Source organism: Ruditapes philippinarum, unplaced genomic scaffold (genome assembly GCF_026571515.1).
Source record: "Ruditapes philippinarum isolate M1 unplaced genomic scaffold, ASM2657151v2 ctg1887_1_1_1_1, whole genome shotgun sequence".
Lineage (NCBI taxonomy): Eukaryota > Metazoa > Mollusca > Bivalvia > Venerida > Veneridae > Ruditapes > Ruditapes philippinarum.
Window position 1 is genome coordinate 4,772 of NW_026860160.1, and position 25,896 is coordinate 30,667.

At 31.4% G+C, this 25,896-nt stretch overlaps 1 protein-coding gene and 1 long non-coding RNA gene across 2 annotated transcripts in view; both read left to right on the forward strand.

Moving 5' to 3' along the window:
• The first annotated feature begins 4,009 nt into the window (after window positions 1–4,009).
• Window positions 4,010–25,896, forward strand: part of LOC132759086 (F-actin-monooxygenase MICAL3-like) — a 47,936-nt gene continuing 26,049 nt past the window's right edge. Inside the window, exons 1-8 of the mRNA XM_060750811.1 lie at window positions 4,010–4,032; window positions 18,407–18,687; window positions 19,213–19,420; window positions 19,982–20,188; window positions 21,276–21,532; window positions 22,343–22,600; window positions 22,874–23,079; window positions 25,000–25,118. Of these exons, the coding sequence (XP_060606794.1) occupies window positions 18,427–18,687; window positions 19,213–19,420; window positions 19,982–20,188; window positions 21,276–21,532; window positions 22,343–22,600; window positions 22,874–23,079; window positions 25,000–25,118 (1,516 nt within the window). The 5' untranslated portion in view covers window positions 4,010–4,032; window positions 18,407–18,426. The remainder of the gene's footprint in view (window positions 4,033–18,406; window positions 18,688–19,212; window positions 19,421–19,981; window positions 20,189–21,275; window positions 21,533–22,342; window positions 22,601–22,873; window positions 23,080–24,999; window positions 25,119–25,896) is intronic.
• LOC132759081 (uncharacterized) lies at window positions 5,849–9,690 on the forward strand. The gene is made up of 2 exons (XR_009629661.1): window positions 5,849–5,945; window positions 8,731–9,690. It is a non-coding gene; the product is annotated as an uncharacterized LOC132759081 (long non-coding RNA).

The following is a 25,896-nucleotide window of genomic DNA, read 5'->3' on the forward strand; positions in this document are numbered from 1 at the left end:
CCCAAGAAATTTTTTTTTACATTTTTCTAACAAAATTAAAGTTTGACATAAATTTTAACGTTCAATTTGGTTTTATACTTTTTTTGTTTTTTAAAAAAACCCTGTAGTTTTTTATTAGTAAGCTGTCACTTACATGCTTTTGGGAAAAATTTGAAATTACTTGAAAAGGGGAAATCACAATTGTCATGTAGAAAAAATTTATTTTTTTTTGTTTATTTCAGTTTTTTAATTTTTCTTTTCCTGGTAAATACAAGATTTTGGGTTTGGGGAAAAAGAATTAAATTTTATGTATTGGAGTTATTTGCATTTTTTTACTTGTTTATTTTCAAAAAATCTTTTCCCTTCATACTGGGTTTAAAACAAGGGGCATGATGTTAGGCAACCCATCCAGCTTTCTTACAGGAAAAAGAAAATTGGTTTTTTCTAACAGACTGCCTGTTTGCCTGAAATAAAACACAAACAGGGGCATTCCCCCAAGGGTCTTCCCCCACCAGTAAAGCTGGAATGGGCCGGCCAAAATGGCCATTTTACAGTTTTATACTTTTGAATGGTGTTTAAAGTAAAACTCAATTTAAACAAACAAAAATTTTAAAATAAACCCCAAATTGTTTCTTTGAAAAAAATATTACCCTTTAAAAACCATCTAAAATTTAAAACTGGTTTTAAAAAAAATATTATTTGGTATATATTTTAACCCCAATTTGTAATTTTATTTTTTTGGAATTAAATTTTTGTCTGGGAAAAAAATCAACAAATTAGTCAATTTTTAGTATTAAAGTTTTTGTTCATACAGACAGTTTTTTACCCTGGAAATGGGTGAAAAACATAAATTATTGATTGGCCCGACAATTTGTGCAACAATTTTTGGGTTTATTGAAATTTAACAAAGCAAGAAAAAGGAAAAACAAATTTCACCACAGGGGGTCATTTTGAATATAAAATAGATTTCAAAAAGCAGAAAAAATTATTGGAAAAAAGGCGGGTTTAAAAGTTGTTTTTAAAAATTTTTGAGTTTCAAAATTTCCCTGTTTTATTTTATTTTTCCCCCCTGGAAAAATTATATTTAATCCCCAAAATTTTTTCCATTTTTTTCCCCCGGTAGATGCGTTTAATTTTTTTTTTGGAAAATGGCTAGTTTTCTAATTAAAATTTTTAATTTAAAAAAAACTGAATTTAAAAAAAAGGATTTGACAGCTGTAAATCAGCCCCAAGGTTTAAAAAAGAACCTGAGATTATAACAAAGAAAAAAAACACAAAGAATAATATCCCAAAAAAAAAATGAAAAACAAAGACCTTTCTTTTAGGCGAAGATACAACAGTTTCGTGAAAGGGCCCAATATTTTTCTAGAGCTTTTTCAAATAATAATTGGAAAAATTTAGTTTGTTTTGAAAAATATTTTTAAAATTTAAAATTTAAACTGAAATATCAATGGACTCTGATAAGGGGGTTGGGGTAATCATCAGGGAAAAGATAGTGGGAATGTATATAGTCTTTAGAAAACAAAAATGGGAAAAAAGAAATCTAGTATTGCTTAATAGTACCCATTGAATCTCAAAGTTGGAAGATTTTTTTTAAATGATGGGGAATTTTGAGTAATAGCCTTGACTAAAAAAAGAAACTGAAAAAGAAAAAATTTGGGAAATAGAAAAAGGGAGTTTCTTAATTAAAAAAGGTTGGAATGTCCCTTTAACGTTGAATTTGTAATTTGGGAAAATGTTTTTGTAGTTATTGTTTGGGCTTCAGGGTTTTCAAATATTATCATAAAGAAATTTATTGGTCAGTTGTCTTATACTTATCTGCCAAATGAAACAAGGGTTTAAATTTCTTTTTTTAAAACTGTTTTTATACTTTTCAGAGACAAGTCAGCATTATTTTTGTTTGTTGAAACATGGAAGTAAAAAATGTTCTTGTGAAAATTTTATAAGCCTTTTGGTAGAGAGTATATGAGGGGCCCAAAATCCTCAAAGGCTCAAAAAACAATAGGATTTTTAAATACAACACCAATTAAAAAAAGATTACAGACAAAACTTAAATTTTGAAGGCCTTTCTAATTTTTTTGATTTCGGAAACCTTATGTCTAGATGTAAGGGTAGGACATTTTATTTTGAAAATCTTGTCGGCTGATTTTTTCAGAAACCCCCCAAAAAAAGACAAGTTTAAAAGATAAAACCAAAATTAAAGTCCTGATAATGGGTGTAATGAAAAGAAATTCCCGAACAATTTTGGGGAGGGCTAAAAGGGAAAAATTTTGTAGTAAAATGGGGTTTAAAAAAGATGGGTTTAAAAACCTTCAGGAGACCCCAAAATTTGGTTTTGTTGAAACCCCAATTTTCCGAAAATGTTATGTACAGTATTTAAAAATTTCTCTAATTAGGGGGGAAGGTATTTGTTGCAGCCGGAAAAAGCTTTGTCATAAGTACCAAAAAAGAATTTAATTTGTGTATTTTTAAATTTTAAAAAAAACCCCAAAAAAAAAAACAATTACACTTTAAAAGAACATGTATTAAAAACATTAATTACCACAAATGTAAAATATAATCTAGATAAGGGATCTAGCTGAAACATCTGCAATTTAAAAAATTTTAAAACTAAGTTAAATGTTTTTGTGGCTAAAAAGTTTTTTAATTTTTTTTTTAATTTTAAAAATTATGGGAAAATTTACAAAAATTTAGGGGTCTTTTTTACACCAAAAATTTTGTTTGTTAATATTTTTCCCCTGTATTCAAAAAAAAGGGTTTAGATGGGGACATGGGTTAAATTAATATTCAGAATTTTTCATGCATGCCACAGTTCTCTTTTCATGAAGCAAATCATGCCTATCATCTGCAAGGGTTTACATGTTAGTGTCTTGGGTTTAAATTTCATCAAAAAGCAATGAGGGCAGGTGTTTCCCAAATTTTTTTGCAAATTTATTTGGGAAATTGGCACACGTCACAACCCCCAAAAACCCTTAAAACCGATCAGACTTTGAAGTGGGGATAAAAATGGAGAACAGTTCCTTTTGGGGTTTTATGTTTTTGGGGGATAAAAAAATTTATTGTACGGGTTAAAAAATGGCACTTTTATCAACAATTTAAAGGGTAACATCATTATTAGTTAAAAAAGAAGATTAAATATGTTGTTATTTGGGGCCAAGTTTTAATGATAAATTGAAAATTTTTGGGTTTGCAACATAACATATAACAAAATTAACATTGATTTAAAATGGGCAGAAGTAGGGTTTTTGTATGAAAAAATGGCTATCATGATTAGGTAAAAAAAGGGGAAAAGGAAAAAAGATAATCCCCTTAAATTTTTGAAATTGATCAAAAGAAAAACTCACAGTGTACTGGAAAATCCATTAGAGTTGGGTTTTTTTTGGGTGTTTGTTGGAAAATGTTGTTTAGACCGTGGGGGGAGAATTACCCTACTTGAGGAAAATCAGGACCCTTTTTTATATTTTAAAATTTTAATAAGAAAATAAAAAATAAAGTCATACTATTTAAAAACATTAATTTCACAAGATACCGAATTTAAAATTTTTTTTTAGCAAAAAAAAAAAATGTTCCTGTTTAACTAAAAAATTTCACCCCCTAACCCCATTTTACTGTACATAGGAAAAAAACAAGGGAAGGGGGAGCTGAATTTTAGTATTTAAAAAGCCTTTCCCACACTTCTTTAATTGACTATGGGTTCCAAATTTTTTATAACTTAATAAAACATAAATTAGCACTTTTTTTACCATCAATTAGAAATTTCAAAAAGGGTTGACTGATTTGCCACAGGATGTTTTGTTGTTTGGTTTTTTTCAAAGTGGTAGTAAATTTCAAACCACAAGTTATGTCACTCATGGTTTTCGATATGTGACATGATACAAGGTAAATTATGTTATTATTCAGCATTTTTGCCATCAGTCTCGCAGGCCCACTGTTCAGCTTTTATGTACATTCCATGCTATATAATATAAATCAAGGATTGGTGAATCTGCATGGTTAAGTGTGTGTGTGTGTGTGTTTAACATTGATGGATTTATGATAAAGTTTGAGTGATAGGTAATTAGATTGTTTTTGTTGTTTTTCTTGTACAATTTCTGTAATATTTTTTGACAATTTGGCAACAGTTGGTATAGTATTTGAAAATAGAAATATAATGAATTTCAATTCCAAAATGATAGTATTGATTACTTCTTTTTGGACACAAAATTCAGCAAATGAAATGATAATGACAGCAAATTATGATCAAATCAACATTTTTTAACCCTAGCGAAAATTTCATGATTGAAACATGTCTTAACATGTTTTAAACACGTTCTTACATGTTATTTCGAAATGTCTGAACATGTTTTGAACATGTTTTAAACATGTTTAAACATGCACGTGAAATGGCACCATGATCTAACAGGATCAGTCAACAATCGTGATTAGTCATGTTTGATGATCAAAAAAAGAGTATCATGGTCAATCACATTTTGACATGTTTTTGTTCTATCCAGCTATCATGTTTTAGACATGTTTGAAAATGTTCACAGAACATGTTTTAATATGGTTGATCATGTAACTACTACTTTACTGTCAAACACATCTAAACATGATTAAAAATGTTCCCAAAACATGATGGAACATATTTAAACATTCACATTAAATGGCACCACGATCCAAACACATCTAAACATGTTTAAACATATACAAATAAAGATTCCATAACATGGTCGAACATGTTAATATATCCAAATCAAGGGGTCATTTGACATTTTCAAACATGTTCAAACATTTTCAAAATAACAAAGCTGACATTGTTTTACATCAGCACAGGTCAACAGACAAAGGCAATCACAAAAGTTCATCTCGAGTACGCTCAGATGAGGTAAAACTTAAATTACAACTTTTGAGATCAGAACCCTGGACACAATTCTTTTTTTATTTCTTTTCTTTCTTTTTTTTCAGCACAAAAGTAATTTTCATTATGTCAATACTTGATTTACATTGTCACTTTGAATACTAACTGCTTCACATTTTGTGTCTTAATGACCACTTCCTGATATCAAAATGTTTCTGAACGAGCTTGCTGATTAAGTTAAATTTGGCAGGATCAAACTTGGTCTTTGTTGGCCTTTTTACCAGTTGCACTATGGTTTTGAATTTCTTCGATGGTGAAGAACATACCTCTCCAGGAATCCTCCAGATGATCAAATGTTGCAAACCTGCCAAAAGAAACACTGACTTTGAATAAGCAAAATAAATCATTTTATTTTTGTTCTTATCCGGACTTGGTGTTATCCGAAAAAATGTTAATAAATGACAAAAAAACTTAATAATTTAACAGTTAAAATCTCTTTTTTAAGTTAAGTTTCATTCATTTATAAGTGGAAATTTTGTGGCTATGAGAATTTAAATAATTTCCTCCAAAATTTCCAGATATATGGTCCATTGTTCCTTAAAAACCATTTCGGCCAAGATGCCAAATTTTCGGTCGGCCGTCCGGACCGATAACTTTCCAGAAGACTGGCATTTTGCTAGGTTTTTTGGATGACCTTTTGAATTTTAATTGAAAGCAAGAGCAATCTTATTTTAATTATCAAGACTGTCCTTGTGCTCGGAAGCATGCGTGCAGATGAAGAACTTACATGCGATGGGTATAGCAGGATACCATTTCTCCTGGAACTTGGAAAATGTTCTTGTCCCAGGCATTGACCCTCCCCGATCAGCGGCAGTGCTGACAAACGACCAGTTGTTCGCCAAAGTCCAATAAACAAGCACTTTCATTTTTCAGCCATTTTGATTTTTCCCTCGTTTAAAACTAACCGCACATGTATTCGTGTAATCTATTGGTTGCTAAATATAAACTTTGGGTTAGGTGGCGCTGAAGGAAACGTGATTTTCTAAACCGGAAGTATAGAAAGATAACACTTGAAAAACTGTAAACATGCGATTTTGGTGGATTTCGAGGTTTTCAGAAGCTGAAGAAGGTAAATGTCATTATATATAACAATATGTTTTGTTCTGACACCACGGTAAGTGCTACAACCCGTTTGCCAGCTGTATATTTATTATTAGAATAACATCCGGAAAAGTCCGTAACATCCGTATTTTAGCCAGCCTCCAGGATCATTTTTGTGAATCACGTAAATCCGTTTAGATTTCTGAGGGTATAGGTTGCCTCTTATCTCGAGTGAGAACTGAAAGAACTCTATTGTTCATTTGATTTTATAAACAGGTGATGTTTTTGTCCGTTTCGTTAAATTCAAAAAAGTTTTTTTTGTGCATTATGAGCGATTGTGTGCATTACGCACCTTGGTATGAATCAACGCTTCTGATTGGTCGAACAAGTTGTGATTGTCGAATCAGATTTTAGAAAACAAGTGACCGGCTAGTTTGTACTTCCGTAAAAAACAACAACAAAAAAAATCACATCATGAAGTTTCTGCCCGCGAGGCAAAATACCAAAGACCTAGAGAAACAAAGCAATGTTGCAAATATTTGGCGATTGCCGTCCTTGAATGAAATTAATTCCGAGGTGTTATTATGGGGATATTTGGCTACGGAAACATGGTAATTCGGCGGCACAAATCGACCCGCACGAAGTACCCAGACTATACCCAGAATAGATACACCCAAATAAAAGGCAAATATAGTAATACTCATCTTTGTTTGCCTAAAATATATATTTTTGTTATGAGAAAATAAATTATTTTTATGAAATAACTTGAATAAGCCGGCTGTAACTTTCTTTCATTTATCGTATAAGTACCTAATCTCACACCCAACCTATTCTCAAACCCTTCATTCATGTGCTGTTATTTTTTTACTAGGAGTGACTATGATGTCCTGAACATGTGTGCATAAAAGCTTAGTTTCTGACAGACATATGTGCTGATGTCAAATGAAAACAGTGCATTGGAACAAATATTTACATAACATATTTTATTACTTAGCGTAATTTCATACAAATTGCTATTACTTTTGTAAGTCCCATAAATACACCATTAACTATTTGTGAAAATGAATATTATAAACAAAAATAACTTAAAGCAGGTACCTGCATTGTGTAAGGTACTTAATTGTCATGTGATAGTCATATAACAATCACTTCATTGGCTAAACTAAACAGTAGAATTTTAGAGATACTTGAAGGGGTTTGAGATTAGGTTCTTTATTTTAAGAGGTCATGTCAGTTTTAAAACAGAGGGTTGTGCTTTTCCAAAATGGAAATAGAGCTTTTTTAATTGTTGAAATTCAGTCAAATTTTACAGAAATGTTACATAAAGATTAAAAAGTGTACATATGTAACAATTTTTATAAAGATATATTTTATTTACACTAAAAGACCTCTTGAATGCTTAGGGGTTTGAGAACTGGTTAGTCCACGATACATTTTTTCGGGCCCGTACGGCTAGCCAAAAGTTCTAGCCGTACGTGAGTCACGTACGACTAGCCAGTACACACTGTATTGGCTAGCCGTACAGCACTTTTCAAAAATATATGGAAGGCGAAAGTGCATATGTATATTATGACTTAAAGTGAGAATTTTAGTCAAGAATGTTTACTTTTTAGAGATTAATCGACACGTTGGCTACAGTAAAGAATGTACTTTGTCCTCTCAAGACGTCGAGAAAAAATAGCGTTTGGTTGCAGTTACATAACATCAATTTAAATAGTTTACAAAATTTTGATGATAATCCTTTTTTGTTTCATTAAGTTTAATTTTTAAATTGAAAAAAAAAAAACACCAAAAATAATTGTTGTTGGGCACTGATAATTGCGTCAATTACCGTCTGTATAGAAGTTTGTCCATCGTCGATCATTAAGGAAAGTTTACATTATTAAATTATTTTTCTTTTTCACCGTTTTTTCTTTTTTTTTTTATTTACATGTATTTATTTATTCCCCTCCAATCATTATTTATTTGATCCATGTGCTTAACAGATTTAACAATTCATCTTTCATACAAATCATAAGCATGAACATTAAGGACGATATAACATGCAACTTTGACACTTAATTTTATTAAGCTAGATTATACAACGCTTACTCGTATTCATTTTTTTGTGCAAAATTGCGGAGCATCTTTATTGAAGTGAACAAACTAGGACAAATGCGGAGATTTGATTAAAATCGTCATTTAAAGACACAAAATAACATATGCATTTTCGACTTCCATTTATTTTTGAAAAGTGCCGTACGGCTAGCCAATACAGTTTGTCCAGGCTAGTCGTACGTGACTCACGTACGGATAGAACTTTTGGCTAGCCGTACGGGCCCGTACAGCTAGCCACTTCCTTTTAAGAAAATTAACTTGTGACATTTGATTTGCTGATCTAGATTCATTATTTAATTGCAATTTAAGATAAAGATATGATAATATTTGTTGTCTACATTTAAATTTTTAGGGTATAATTTTTTTGTTATTTCATACAAGTGTCCATCATATTATTTTTTTTTAATTTAATTTTATAAGGACACCTTTTAGCAGTAGCAAAAAATCTACAAGGTTGAGCACCTGTTACTTTGTGATATTTTGCATGTTTAGAGAGTAGCTAAAGCAGAGACGGTATTCCTTTAGCCTGTATATTTGATTTTTGCCAGAGGGACGAAATGTGTTGTTTTGGGTCTCCGTCCACTGTAGATTTTGGGCTTCAACAGAATGAATTGCATTTTTTTAACTGCCTGCCTAATGCAGATGGGATAATTTCTTTGTAGATTTGCAATCTTATGTCATATACATTCTCAACAAAATGTGTTTTCTTTTTCCAGGTTGTGTAGTTTGGTATCAGAATAGATTGACGTATTGCTTGTAGGACATTGACGGCTGAGGAACTTGAAATTAACTGTAGAGTGCTACCTTTAACATGTATGAGTGTGACAATTTCTATGACCATGAAAATACAAGGAAGAGTAATTCGGACAAGTTAACAGATCTGTATATCTGAACTAAAAGTACTGAAATGATTGCTGATGCAAACCCTGTTGGTTAGATTTTCTATCAAGAGTTTGTCCAAATAATACTGGTTAACTTATGTCAGGTGATGAAAAACCCTCTGGCACTGAATATTCAAAAGGAAATTTTGCATCTAAAGAAGAACAATGCTATGTTCTTGCTAAGATTAGTTTGAACAATGTAAAAGATTATAGAATAACACACAGAATATTAAGACAAAGGAAAATTTCTTTATTCCGAAAAGTACAAACAAATGAAAAACTGTTACACTGTTTTGTTCCTGGATAGTGTGATATTAGCTATATCATATTTCATAGAAAATATTGTGGATGAGAAGTTGTTTGCTGTTGGACATATATGTACAATAACAGAACAAGTACATCCTTTTTGTGATGTTGGATGCCATCTCATGATCTGTTTAGAATGAAAACTGAAGAGGATGTTCATGTTGTTCTTGTAGATAAGATAATTGAAGAAGTGTTTGTTATTCAAACTGAAAATACATTTTTTAAAGTTAGTTGTGTTCCATATTTGTTCAAGTGACTGGCGTATTTTAGATTGCATCATTTGAATCGCAGTTTGAGACTGTAAAATATAAGTCTAATATTACAAAATACAACTTTAATGTGACAATTAGTGTTAATTATTATAGGTACAATCCCTGTGGTAGTGATTTACGGGTCACTTCTTCAAATCTGTCTTATATAATAGATACTAAAATGATATGTTAACTAAAAAGTATTGATTTTGGATACAAATAAATTCAGATTCTTGAATAGGTGTTCAATTTCATGAAAATATTTTCTATTCCAAGATATTTTCCTTTGTTTTGTTAAATTTTTTCAAGTTTAAGTAGTATTTGCAGTAACTCTTGTCTGCCATAAATGGTGGATGGCGAGTTTGAGCTCTGCTTTGCAACCATAACCTTCATATGGAAAAATTGGTAATTCTTAACTGAGTTTTTTTTTACTTTCGCCGAACTGAAGTTCCGCGTCCTGTATGGAATATTTTATTTTGCCTGTTGTATATTTGTAACTGGTAGGAACATAATGTGATTTTTGTACCTAAACTTTTAGCTTACCTAGTAATTTAGCTTTTATGGCTACAGTTAAGGGTGATTTATCCCACTATCAATTTATGCCTCATATTGTGGTACATAATCCCCGGCTTCTGAAATTAAGATCCCACCTTAATTTACCATTTTAATTAATTTTGCTACATTTACTTCTTCCCAGTGCCCTTTGATGCTTTATATCAATGCTTATCTTATATTCCGATAAATGCTGTAAAACTGTTGAAAATGGGGACAATATGTTTAACCTACATTTATGGCCTAGCAGATGGATTCTAGGATTATAACCAAGGAGATGCTGAATCATGCTCTGAGCTGTCTGAAAATTTTGTTATTTTCAAAATTCAGTCATGTTTAAACATGTTTGCTTTCCTATAAAAAAATTGTAAACAAAACAACTGAAACTATTCTTTTTATCAGTGTTTTCACAGAAAGTAAAATCCTGTTGTAAGATGTAATTTAAAAAATGCTTATTTGTTAAAAAATATCAACTTGGAATTTATCATGTTCAGCCATGTTTGATCATGTATGACTATGTTATTCTCTTAGTAGTAAATGGGTCAATGTGTCAGTAATTTTTAAAGCGTTTAAGGCTATTTTTACACAAAGTTGAAATGTATGGATACTTTTTTATCCAAAAGAATAACTTATTTGATGAAAGTAACAAGAAAAAAAAAGAGATTTGTTTGATTTTTTTTTTATAAATTTATCATGTTTATTCATGATTGAATATGTTGATTTCTTGTAAGATTGTTTGCAGAAAAAAACAATCTTTATGATTTTTACCGCTCCCTGAAAGTCATTATAATATTACTTGAAATAAATACAAATTGTAATTTTCATCCACAATCATGTTTGATGGTCAAACATGTTTATAAGACATGATTGACCAACATGGTCAATGAGGAAAAAAACATGTTTGTACACATCTTATCATGTTTAATCATATAACATGATTTCTTTTTCGCTAGGGAAGGGGACATTTTGGCTTATTGTACATGTATAAATTACCTTTTTCCATGTCATTAAGTTTGTTAATACTCTTAATCAATGACATATCTTTTCATAGTCTCTTATGTAACCTTTCTCTGAAGTGCAAATTGACATATACCTAGCTAAGAAAGGTTAAAATTTAGACATATTTGAACATAATGCATTTTGAGTACAAACAGAAAATTTGATCAGATTTAAACAGGTCTTAAAATGTTTGGTGCATTTATAATGTTTGTGGTAGGTATTTAAAAGTGTCATTGACTGTATGAAATAAAAGTTTTCTCAAAGTTCTCAAGGTAAGAACAAATTACAGGTATTTGATTATGGTATTACTTCTAATCGAAACTAAATTGTTCATGTCAGTTCTCTATTCATTTTGACCTATTACACTATAGGCGTGGATAAGCCGGTATTTAAATGTTTGAGAAATATGGGGGAAATGTCAGAAAGATTTTTATTTAATCCTTTATGCACTTGTGTCAGTTGGTTTATATGTGCCACCAGCACAGATCTTGATTATGTCCCTTTAAATTGGCAAGCCAAGAACAGATCATTCTCTACTGTCTGACCTGTCTCTTGTCTGATAGGTCAGAAATAAACCCTGAAAGCCTCAGAAAGGAATAAAAAAATTCTTCCAGAGGATAGGCAACATTTGTTTGATAGGGGCATTTGTGGTCAAGTTGTTGATGTAATTGACTTCAAACCACTTGCCCCTTATGACTGTTACTTAAAGGTTCGAATCCAGCCAGGGACTTAATATTCTTTAATCCAGCTAGCTTACGGAATGTCGTAGATTCTACTCAGGTTCCCGCTCATGTCTGAAATAATTGATGGAGGGGCAAATGGAGTCAATAAAGCTCAGACCGTTATTGCTTTTGTGCATGTAAAACCCATAAAAAAAAGTGTTTTAATAATGTTTTCATGTTATATGATTATCACTGGCACTAAATGTGCAATACAGTTATTCGTCATAAAAGAAGCCAAATGTTAAAACAAAGTGGTATTTTGACTTCCATACAGAAAACTAAATTTATTGTAATAATATTGCACTAAATACCAAAATGTTAACATGACTAAGCCTTAATATGGCCAATGAGTAACTTTTTGTTAATTGTGACATGACACCTAAAATGAAATGGTTTCGGGAAATGAAAATATTATCTTTTTAATTTGCCTTAAAACTAGCAATGGACCTATGAACTTTACAAGTGACTTGAAAAGCTAAATTGACAATTAAATTTACTGATTGACTTTCTGATCTTTAAGATAAGTGAAATATAAATATAAATATATATTAGGTTTCTTTTTATGTTTAAAATTAAATTGATCCCTGGCCACGAAAAATAACCACTTGAAATATTTTAGATAGCATTTTTCAACTTTTTGATGAAATGAATACTTAAAGAAGTCAATATGTCTCTCTTTTGTAATTGTGGTGAAGCTTTGATTAAAGCTCTCTCATTCAGAAGTAATAGAGTAACTGATTTTAGATCAAAACACAGGGTAAGACCTTTAAGTATTTGAATAGCTTTACAAATCCCAATTTGAGATATAGAGCTTATACTATTGTACTGTTTTTAAATATAGCTTGTTGAAAAATAGACTAAAATGTGGCTGAAATAGATTGTATTGATATAGTTATATAATGGACTGGAAGCAAAACATTATGAAGCCTTGATCTGTAGTACAAACTTAAATTTACAATCATCTGGGAATCTTTAATGAGTAATTATTGCTGTTTATTTGGTTGGGTTTGTTCAATTTTAAGTCAAACCAACACTGTGCAAGGTCATACAGCCAATTCCTGAAGAATTTAGATATACCTGGTTGAATTATTTATGCCCTTTTGTGTATCAATTGTTTACAACACATGCATGCTCCACTATAGAACTAACCAACTTTTCCGTTCATAATTAAAAGTCATAATAGCCTCAACAAACCAAACATCTTTTCTGGAGACAAAATTTTTATTAGTACTGAGAGAAATTTTTAATTTAAATTGAGCCGCGTCATGACAAAACCAACATTATGGGTTTGGGACCAGCATGGATCCAGACCAGCCTGCTCATCTGCGCAGTCTGATTAGGATCCATGCTGTTCGCTTACAACCCTATAACAAGTAGAGAAACTGCATGATAGCGAACAGCATGGATCCTGATCAGACTGCGCGGAGGCGGAGGCTGGTCTGGATCCATGCTGGTTGCAAACCCATTATGTTGGTGTTGTCGTGACGCGGCTCAATTCATTCTGATGTCTTTGTGTTGCTGTCTTAAAACAGGTGGCCACATTACAGAGGTGGCACTGTATAATGGGTATCTTATAAATGTGCATGGCTGGATAATAGATTATTATTGAAGGTGAACACAGCAGTGAGTATAGGGAATGTGACTCAAAAGTTTTAAAGATTACAACATTATAATATTATATGAATTTTCATATTCATTTTAAAGTTATCTGGTGTATTATACATTTTCATAGAACAAGGTAGCTGGGTCTGCCTTATCTTTCAGTATATTGTTTGTCTTACACAAATGTTAATATTATGAGTAAACCAAGAAAAACATAGGCCGTATAATAATGTAAACATTGAAATGAACATATGTTACATAAGCTGAGAAGACTGAAACATTATATACTCAGGTAATGACCATATGCTTGCTGTTCAATTAGGAGGGAAGAAACTCCAGTGTTCTTTAATTTGATGAAAATTTCAAATTTATGACTAGTTAATATTTTATTATATGTTAAAAAGAGTTCATTTCAATCAAATGTCAGGCCATCCTTAAAAAAATGTTTGTTTGCAGTAACCCGACCCAGAATTTTCAAGGTGGGTAGGTAGGTCGAGTTTTTTTTTTTTTTTTTTTTATTGAACTTTTCTCCCAAATCAGCATGGAATTTCAAAATGCTGGATAATATATGCTTTGATAATCTGGTAACAATGAATAAATTGATAACTGAATTCTAATTTAATAAGACCTACATTTTACTTCTTCTATTAACCTTTAAAAGAACGAAAACAAAGCACAAGGCATAATTTTCTGATTCAAAAAAAAAAAAAATTATCCAGACCATGAAAAAAAAATTTGAGTAGGGGCAAATTTTGTGAGTCGGTCGCGTTACTGCAAACGAACATTTTTTTAAGGATGGCCTCATAATATATGATTATAGAAGTGGAAAAGCTTCTGTCGATCAAAGTTTATATTTTCATATAGTCTTTATGTATTATTATGGGTGGGACATAGTTAACTTTCAATGTCAATAATAAAACAATTAATGGTTATAAATAGAAAAAACTTGATTTGCCGTCTGACAAGGCTCTATGAAGTTGGCGTTTTTTTTTTAATATCCCCAAAATTGATTTTTAATGAACAGTTTCAAAAATAATACAGGGGACTGGACAAATCCATTTAAGAAAGTTAGCAGTTCAATGTGAAATGTATGACAAATTGGATGCAGTGTTATCATTAATATTATCAATTGTTACAATAATGTTGCATGATAAGATAGCATAATATCTAACAATACACAGATAATGTCAATGTTTTTATGAGCTATATGGAAACAACAAACAAGAAATATTAACAAATCAATTAAAGTGTATGTTTTGTTTAAATGTCGGCTTTCATTGGAATTTCATTCGAGTGGCAATACAGTGAGTCAGTGAACTTGTAGCATAAACAGAATATCATGTTGATCAAAGAATAGTTAATAAGCAATTCTGATGATACAGCTTCAAAATTCAATATTCTAATGATCAGTTGGTGTAACACTGTCATGACATTTGTGGTCTTTATTTGTGGTCATGTGATCTTACTGAGCATTATAGTCATGTGATAACTTTGTGGTTGTTGATTTATAAATTAATGATTTATTGTGAGTTACAGTAATGTCTATATTACTTTATTTGCTATTTACTTAATATGGCTGATGCACTGTAAAAAGTCATTACAGTTAGTCAAACATAATATAAGTTTGACAGTTCTTCAAACTAATGATAACCAATTAGCAATTGATGTAGTTGAAAAATTCTCTCCTCATAATAACATAATTATGTATTATGTCTATGCACTTGTGAGGTATATATTCATTACAGTTCATGAAGTGAATTCTTGATAGTAAATACATGTAGTAACAAACTATTTCAAAAAATTTTCTTAGCTCTTACCAGTTGCTAAATATCTTAAATTTACGTGTCCATCTTTAAGTATAGCTGAAATCATTCATCACTTTTAGGAAAAAATATTCAAAATAATGTACGAAATGAATACTGGATAGGTGCAGACCATGATCAGACAACACCAGAGTATGCGAAGTGTGGTCTGCACTGTTTGTATGCATAGAGCAGGCTTATTTGGATACTGTTATTTCATAAGGACAAGAAGCAGATAAAGTATAATTATGATTTTGCCTAGGTCACATAAACTGAATTTTGGGTAAATTGGCCATATTTTGTTTGAATATTGACTAATTTTTATGACAGTACAAGTTAAGAGGCTTTCTCTGTTCTTGAAGTGGATTTACTTTTCTGAAGTGCCACCGGGTTTGAACTTTTCACCTGAACACATTATTGATGTTGATTTAGGCAAACAAAAATTTTTACCTGTAAAGAATTTTATGAAACCAGTAAGAGTATAAATTTGTATTTCTGAACTTGTTTCAGGTAACAAAGAACATGATCTTGTTAAGTCTTTGGATATGTAGATGATGAGTGATGCTATAAAATGGTTTTTGTGTTGTGATGATGTGATGTTATTTTTGGAAATGATTCAGACACCTGATGTCTTATGGGTCATTTACCTAATTAATTGGAACAGTGATACAAGTATTTTAACACCCCCAAGTTTTAACATTATGTGTCATAAGGGTATCTCATTATTTAAATGTAGTTTGATAACGTAAAAAGATATCAGTGTTAAGAGATAGGGGGAAAATATAGATGATTTAATCATATATACATGTATATATGACAAAGTAAATAAATCATGTTGTATAAGTCCTCTTATACAAATTGATAAAGGGAGGTAATATTTTAATTTAATTAATGTTAGTTTGCAAGAGTGATTGGTACCTGGTTTTTGTTGTCTTGGTAATTGAATGAGAGCACTGCCCCAAATAGCTCAATAGGTAGAGTGTACTGGGACTGTGACTTTATGACCTGGAGTTCAATTCTTGGACAGTGCAGGTCACCGTCAATGTTTTGATTGACCATGAAATCGTTCCTATGGTCATTACCAGTGCTGTACCACTGTTCTGGTACATCTAGTACTGGTAAACTGCTTACAGCCCTAGCCCAAGACCGGAGTGTTGCTGAACTGTGTTCTGGTGAATTCAAAGTGGCTCAAGCCATGATCCAGAAGGTAGACTACAAACACCCACCCCCTAATTGAATAAGAAGATGCATTATTTGAGACAAATTGAAAAAGATAGTTAATAGTTGGATTTTTACTACCAGCAATATGTGTTAGAACATTGATTCTCTAGGGGCTAGACTGCTTAAGTTGCTTTAATCTGACTAGCTAATTTAGCTCTAATTTAAAACATGTTTACCAGTCTCTTTGTGTATTGATTTACTCATTTCATGTGATTACTTTTATCTTCTCCTTTTATCTTATTTGTGTGTGGAAGTGAATTTCATTACAGTTGGTTTTTTAGAGAGAGAAAATGTGTTAAGGCTACATTACTATAATATATAACATAGAATTCAATTTTATTCCAATTCTTTGCCTTTTGTTCATATTTACACTTTGAACTTTGTCAGGAATTGCTAGAGATATATCAATAAGAAACTATTTCTCTTGTCCGACATATTTTGAGAGCATCACCTGGTTGAGTCAGACTACAGGCTCTTGTTTCCAAAAACATTAAAAATTAGATTCATTTTGATGCAAAATATTTTTTTATTCAACTTTAAGCTTTAAGAAGGAATAATCTTTTTGTTTGGATTATGATGAAATTATTTCTATTTATTTCACAGTTTTTTTAAAAGATAACAATCTTTTAATTAAATATTCAAATTAAACACAATTTAATATTCTTTGCAGATTATTTTCAAGTAGTTGGAAATTAAAAACGTGTTTTATCAATTGTCAAATGATAACTTGCGCAACAAATTAAACATGATCATCCTGCCTAACCTGTATTTTATTGTTGACCTTTTATTATATTAACTATACATCGTCATGTATATACTTTATATATATGAATGTGAAAGTCTTTAATGCCAGAAGAATTTTTACTCAGATTAAATTCTTTCAGCATTAAAAAGTATTGAGTAACTGTCATTGTGACCCTATCTTTTAGTGAAAAACCCAGATTTTGAAACTTTTTATGAGATTTTTAGTTCGTAAGTGATGTAATAAATTTGTAAGGGTATATATTTCACAGTGGAGAAACAGAAGAGCTATTGTTACTTTATCAGTAAAAGAATGTGAAGAATTCTGTGTATAAGTTAATATTTTTTTTTGGCAACAAAATTAGAAAAGAAAATGTATGATCTCAGGTTAAGGAGTTTACTGAAGGGGTTGTTTTGACATCATCAGGGGCTTTCAGGTTGTTGGTCCTTTACAATGCCATTGGAACATATTGGCCATTTAATAAGCTGAGATTATAAATATAGCCATTTAATAAGGAGAGATAATACAGTAACATGCATGATTAATAGAATCAGCTAGATGCAATACTTTGTATTTGTTGATTGCTGTTTATGCAGTCCATTTGTGTTCATGATTAATTTATTGAGGGAATTTAATTAATAACCATCTTTCCGCCATGTGATAATGGATTGCTTTTAACTGTATGACCTAGAATTTCAGTTTAAACCATTATTGTGACCCTTCCTGTATCACGGATCAATTGTATGTTGCATGTATAAAAATTGTATTGATTCTTCTATGAAAAGCTTTTTTCACAAGGAATGAATCACAATTACGATATATTTATAATAACAACATACTGTAAGGAAGTTTTAAGAAAGATTAATTACGATAAAATTATATGAATTCTTTTCTTGAATTCAAAAAAAGATTGATATAAAATATTATTATAAAATCAGTGTGAAAACTGGATCAGACTGTATTTCATGGGCCAACTTGAGGCTAATTATTTGTATTAACCAAGTTTAAACTCATTTTAGACTCAGGTTTATGGAAAAGACATTTAATTGCATCGTAATTGCAAATAATTTGAACTACTGGTCTATTTAATTTGTTATTATTTGATCATCATATCATTGTAAAACATCTTCTGGTTGAAATCTTAACTAAAGTATTAACAACAGTGGCACCAACTTGGGTGGAGAGGGGGGTGCAATACTCCTTTCATTGTATTAACAAAAAATGTGTAATTCTTGTACCTTAATAGCATTTTAGGGCTCACTGTAGATATATTTTAGCTCCTTATTAATGTTTTATATTTATGTATATTTCCAGGTGGTGAAGAAAGATGCAAGATGGAAAATGGAGGAGGGGAGAATGACCCTGTGTCACAGTTGTTCGACCAGTTCTGTCATGCCTCAACATGTCGTGCCATCATCTCATCATTTCAGCAGCTCTGTGACGCCGTCGGCCTCAGCCACGCAGATCATCGAAACTTCTATAGGAAATTAAGATCTCGTATACACACATGGAAAGCTCACGCTCTCTGGGTAAAACTCGACAAACGTGCCAGCCATAAAGAATACAGACGAGGGGAGGCATGTGCAAATACAAAGGTAGATAACTGAATTAATATGTGAATTTACATGTGTACATCTTTCATTAAGATTCAATTGAATGATATTATCTTGGAGTAATATGAAAAAAGCATAACAAATATTTGATAATCTGATAATGTATGATATACTGATATTTTTGTAATTTATAATTATATTGCTAAATATCTAAAGTCCATGGCTTCTAGTTAGTAATGTTTTCTGATGATTAACAATAATATGGTTATCTTTATACTTTAACAGTCAACAGGCCTGATTATTATTATATTGCTACATGTTTGAAGTTCATCATTGTGTCTTGGGAGTTGATTTCATTGAATTAACTGACTGTTTCAAGTCATGTTTTTTATATCAAGCTGAAAGTAGAAGGTTTATGTTTTGTTTAGGACTCCAGAATGTGCTAGGAGTATGTCAAGATGAGTTTTAATAGAATTCTGCTCATATTTTTTGCTGATATTTGTTACTGAATATGAATTGTGAATGAATTATCTCTTTGTTTTATCTGATAATTATATTTATTTCTAGGTTATTATCATTGGAGGAGGAATATGTGGTCTACGTGTTGCCATAGAAACTGCCTTATTAGGTGCAAGGACAGTGGTAGTGGAGAAACGTGATAGGTTCTCACGCAACAATGTCCTTCATCTCTGGCCGTACCTTATCGTTGACCTGAAAAATCTTGGTGCTAAAAAGTTTTACGGAAAGTTTTGTGCTGGGGCCATAGATCATATTAGTAAGTATAAATTTCTTTATATAAAGTCAGATTAATAATGTAATATAGAATGTTATTTCCAAGTTTTCTACAGCTTTAACAGGCTGTTTAACCTCTGTCCCTCTAAACTTTGAGTAACAGCCTTGCCTTCATTGATTTTGTTGATGTCCGGCATATCAGTCTAGTATAGTCTGACCGAGTTTGGGATTAAGGCGTTAATATTTTTTGCTTATTCATAACATATTAAAACAAAGATACATTGTGTTGTCAATTTACAAATCAAGTAAATAAAAAGATTTTAAAAAAGAGAAAAAGGTATGAATGTTTTATATGTGTCTTTATGACATTTAAAGTCATCAAGTTGATCTGAATTTTTATTTAGCTGTAATAAATTAAAGAAAACAGAATCCCTAAAGAAAGCCCAAAACGACAATATTGGAAATGTTGCAGGGTCGGTTTGATTGAGCCTGTTCATAAGCTTTGTATATTAAAGGACATAAACACCTGTGTAACTATGGTTTAGATAATGTTTGGTGCTTGGGACTGTTTTGTTATATAGTGTTCAACATGTTATTGTTACAGGTATTCGACAATTGCAGTGTATCCTGCTGAAAGCAGCTTTAATAGTAGGTGTTGAAATCCACGTCAATGTTGGTTTTGAAGATATAATTGAACCTACGGCTCCCGGCCAAGGCTGGCGTGTCAAGGTCGATCCAGAGAATCATCCTTTGTCCGAGTACGAGTTTGACGTCCTTATCGGTGCTGATGGCAAACGTAATACGTTACAAGGTATATAAAATATTAATAGACTACTATTAGTAATACGTCCATTTACTTGATTAAAATCAATATATTTTATCAGCGACTTTGTGTAACAGATTTATCTGGTTTTGTGTTTGAAACTGTTCGATGTCAACAAAGGGAATTCCAGAAAGTGTGAAGTGTTAAAGAATCAATGTGGCTGAAAGAAATTTGAAAAGTCACTGTATGAATCTGTTAATCATTATAACACAATAATGGTGATATGTGGTTGTTGTTCTTTGCATTTGCAAAATAATTTTACTTCTTGTTGCACTGTAAAATGTGCTTAATACTTATATAGCATCAAATTTGTGTGAAAAGATACAGTGATAGACACATTTGCTTGTTCTATATTTAGTTTGTCTTTCTGTGATAATAAATTGACTACAAACTAGAGAATAACGGAATCCTTAAAGATTACCAAAACAACAAAAGTGAAAATGTTACAGGCTCAGTTTGATTGAGAACCAAGCCTGTACAAGTTTACAGACTGTGATAATTTTTGTCAGTGTGATGACCATATTTTCAGAATAAGACTAGAAACATTTTGTATTCCATGAAAATTGATGAGTGACAGTTTTAGTATCTAATCATATTGAATAATGAGAAAATAAGATAATCATACTAAATTGAGATAATTCAAGAATCATGCCTCCAGTCTGATATTTCAGCCTTGAATATTTTTTCCTGAAAAAAATCTAAAATAATTGTTGGCAAATCTCATTAATTTCAATTAATAACCTCAATGTGTAATAGAAAATAGATGTTAACCAGATGTTTGTACACTGCAGATCACAAGATGTGATATCAAATGTGAATATATTTAGTAATAATGTAGATAGAGATGGAAATTTGCCATTGCTGTCATTGTTTGTACCTATTTTTAGCCAAGTGAACCTCATTTAAGTCACAAATCTTCCTATTTATTGTAGAATATTCTGTCTTAACAATGTTTCCAAAAAAATCGCCAGTTCTATCATTATTTATAATTATAAACTTTAAGCTGTGTAGTTATAAGAAAAATATAAAAAAAACTTTCCTTTATTATTGACAAAATAATTTTTATATTATCAAGGTTTTAAGAGAAAGGAGTTTCGAGGGAAGCTGGCCATTGCCATCACTGCAAATTTCATCAACCGGAACACACAGGCTGAGGCTCGCGTCGAGGAAATCAGCGGTGTGGCATTTATTTTCAACCAAAAGTTCTTCAAGGATTTGAACGAGGAGTGTGGGATAGATTTAGAGAATATAGTATATTATAAAGATGAGACCCATTACTTTGTCATGACAGCGAAAAAACAAAGTCTTCTTGAAAAAGGAGTCTTAAAAAAGGTAAATTGTTCATTAACAGAGTCATTATATCTAATTTGCCTAGATAATCAAATCAGTAGCATATTTTACAAGATTAATTATCAAGTTGTAACTTATTAAAATCATAATTTCAGAATATAACCACTGAGGAAACAAATCTTTGCATTTTCCAAACATATATACATGTAGATAGTTATTTCTATCTGTACTGTTATTTTAAGGTTTGTTGATTAATTAAATTGACATCAACAAAAATTTGATTTAAATTTTAGCTTGACTATTTTAAGAACAAGGAGAGCTATCCTAGTCCCCCAAGCATCAGCATAACCACTTATGTTAAAGTTTTCGTACCACAAGAAATATTTTATCCATTGGCATACGGGTTTGAAACTTTTTACACTTGTTTAAACCGCCTCTGTGGTCGAGGGGTTAGATTTGATGACTTGTAATCCAGTTACCTCTCTGGCGTGGGTTTGATCCCCGGGAGATGCTTTGGTAGTTTAGCGCGAAGGAAGGTAGTCTAGTACGGGTGTAACTCTTCAGGAACCATGGTTAGGAAACTACCCGCCTGTTTGACTGAAATACTGTTGGGAAAAGGCGTAAAATGAAATAATCAAACTAACAAACACTTGTTTACCATCATGCCCCCAACCTGTACACAGGATGAGGTTATCAAGCATTTTGACAGAATAATGCCCCTTTTACATTTAAGTAAAATTTTCAAAAGTTAAGCTAATCTGGTCATACTAGGGCATCTTAATTCAGTAGGCTATAACGAACACGATATATTATAATCCTATTGTGTTGCCTATATATGTTATTGTATTATAGGACTACTCAGACACAGCTGTGTTACTGTCATATAATAATGTGAACCAAGATGCCTTAGCTAACTATGCAAAGGAGGCGGCAGATTTCTCAACCAAACATATGATGCCTCACCTGGACTTTGCTGTCAACCACTATGGAAGGCCAGATCTGGCTATGTTTGACTTTACGTCTCTGTTTCAAGCCGAGAACTCTTGTAGAGTCCTTGAGAGACAAGGGAAGAAACTCTTGACCATGTTAGTAGGGGATAGTCTTCTTGAAGTAAGTTTCTATATTGATAATTTTTTTTTTCCAGATTTTTTTTTTTTTTTCAAATATGTAATAATGCTAAGTAAAATTGTATGAAGTAAATTGAATGAATACAAATCATATGATGATTGTACTGTTTAGTAAATGAAGAGCACACCCTGGTTAAAAATTTCCTGTAGTCAAATTTGTTGACTTGTGACATTTCAAGATTCACATGAAATTATAGTAGTCAAATACATAAATTAATGCGGGAAAAAATTTACTTAGTGAAAATTTTATTTTCAGCCGTTCTGGCCTACAGGATCCGGTTGTGCTCGAGGTTTTCTAGGGGCATTTGATGCTGCCTGGATGATCAAGCAGTGGTCCTCTGGCAAGATGACCCCACTACAGGTGATAGCCGAGAGAGAAAGTGTGTACCAATTACTGTCTCAAACTACCCCAGAAAACCTGCGGACCAACCATGCTCAGTTTACCTTAGATCCAGCTTCTAGGTTGGTACAATTACAGAGCTTACACTTAATCTGCTAACAGATTCTACCCATGAAACCAGTGCAAATTATGAATTATGCTGACTGTTCATGGCTTATCAGATCATGGTCTGCACTGTTCCCTTTTCAGTGAAAATTTTACCTAAAAATGATAATGGTTTTGTCCTTATTGAAGATTGAACAAGTCCATTTAAGATACTTAGAGTGGTAATGGTTCAAAGTAGGAAGCCAGGACGACCTATAAATTTAATGTTGCTAGCTTTGAATAAATACTTGCCTCAATTCTGTTCAAACTTTGCTAGGACAGGCATGTTATTTTTCATTGGAAGAAGCTTTTTTAGTTTGGCAATAAAAATTTGATTTTCCTTCCTTTTATGATGAAATATGGTAATTATATAATTAAACAACAAAGGTATTAGAAACATTATCCTGAAGAGGAAACAAAACTGAGAACAAAACATGCACAATTCTTGTTTATTTATCAAAAGTTTTTGTTCCATTAACATATTACGCTCCTGTATTAAAGGTAACAGTGTATTGTAGATCTTATTCAAGATATCTCTTCGGATTTATTGACTTAAATATAGCTGTCCATTTTCCTGGGATGTGAACCAATGTTAGATTTCTGATTCATATATTATTCATTCCCATTGTGTGACAGGAATGATGTAAGAGCTAGACTCTTAATCTGGTTTTTTATTTCAAGATTTATCTTGGTGACTGTGCACAGTCTTCGACATTTAGTAGAACTGGTTTAATCCAGTGAATTTCAAGTTGTGATAATTATGACCTTAGTTTGTTATGTCAGTATGCCTAAAAAAATTGTTTTGACCTTTACTTTGCTTTTATTAACAAGGCACATTTTATCATATCATTTAATTCATAAGATTTATGTTTTGAAGTCAAAGGTCAAATATCCTGTTATTATGTCAAAGGTCAATGTCAAGTATATTGTTAGAATGTATAAGGTCAATGTCAAATATCTTGTTATTATGACAAAGGTCAATGTCAAATATCCTGATATTATGTCAAAGGTCAATGTCAAGTATATTGTTATAATGTATAAGGTCAATGTCAAATATCTTGTTATTATGACAAAGGTCAATGTCAAATATCCTGATATTATGTCAAAGGTCAATGTCAAATATATTGTTATTATGTTTAAGGTCAGTGTCAAATATCTTGTTGTGTCAGAGGTCAAGGTCAAATATCCTGTTATTATGTTAAATGTCAATGATGAATATCCTGTTATTATGACAAAGATCAATGTCAAATACCTTGTTATTATGTCAGAGGTCAATGACAAATAACCTGTTGATCAATGTTAAATATCCTGTTTTTATGTCAAAGGTCAATGTTGAATGTCATGTTATTCAGTCTTGAGTCAATGCTAAATACCCTGTTATTATGTTGTAAGGTTAATGTTGAATTTCATGTTATTTGGTCTTGGGTCAATGTTAAATGTTTTGTTATTTTTTCAGAAGTTAATGTTAAATGTCTTGTTATAGAAAAATTTATAGGTTGCAGTAAAAAAAATAGACTTGATTTCTTTTCTTTTCTATATACCTTAGACACTGCATTTTATTTTTGTATGTTTATATGTTAATACATATGTTAATACCTTTGTACCATTATATATAATAGTCTTTATTTGTATGTTGGCACCTTGCAGTATTTTCTTGCCAAAGCAGTGAATTCTGATTACGAAAAAAAGATCCAAGCTAATTTAGTTGGTATTCAGAATTGATTCCAGAACACAAATGAAGTCAGAGTGGTTTTAAGTCATTGCAAAGGTGATGAAAAAAAAAAATTCTGGTGCCAGTTTGTGTTAATTTCAGGTACGCAATAATTATTAAGCGGCATTATTTGAAGTTAATGCACAGGTGATGTAGATAATTCAGTGGGTATATATGTTAATTTCAGATACACTAATATGAAGTCAAAGTGGTTAAAACCGAAACAAGTGATGCACTTATATGACACTGGTGATAATACTCTCAGGGATGAAGTCATAGAAATACCAGCTAAATCACCTCAAGATGGTAATTATATCTCTTATGTCATTTTTACTTTAAACACTTCTGAAACTGTTTTTATGATCATAAGGGAAATTCTGATGGTATATTTTAAAGATACTTTATTTGAGCTAAAGACCCTTGCAATAATCAAATGTGTGTAATAGTTAAGTGAATAAAATGAAATCTAGAAGAAAATTTATGAGAAAGATTAGAATTTAGTTTCCTTTTGGGATCTCTTTGGATGAATTTAAAGTAATCTCATTGACCTTAGATTACTTTATTCTTTAAATCCTGTATGGTATTTCATGGAAGGTAAATAGGTAATTTAGATCATCTTTTACTTCTTAAGCAGCAACATAGATTTGATTTATACTCAGTCAAAAGAAATTAGTGAGGAAAGGCAGCATCCTCAGCTGATTCAAGGACATTTGCCCCCTTGGACATTTGCTCCCAAAAAGGAAGATTAAGTGATAAAAACTAACCAGGATATATTATGCCAAGCTTTGTTTTTCCTTCCAATTTGTTCTATATTTATACGGCAAATATTAACATGGTTGGTGGAGGCAAATGTCTGCCCTCCAAAATTTCAAGGAGGGCAAATGTCCATCTTTCCAAAACAGATGAAAGGGGAGAGAGGGGCAATTGAGGGGACAAAAGCTACCAAGATAAAAGTTGAAATCTTCCTGAAAACAAGGAATTATTATTTGCTGACTTTGCTGTTTGGAATGAAGTCTGGGATTATTTTTCTGAGATACAATTATTGTAAGTGTTAATAACCTACAAAATTGTCAGGTTTATTACT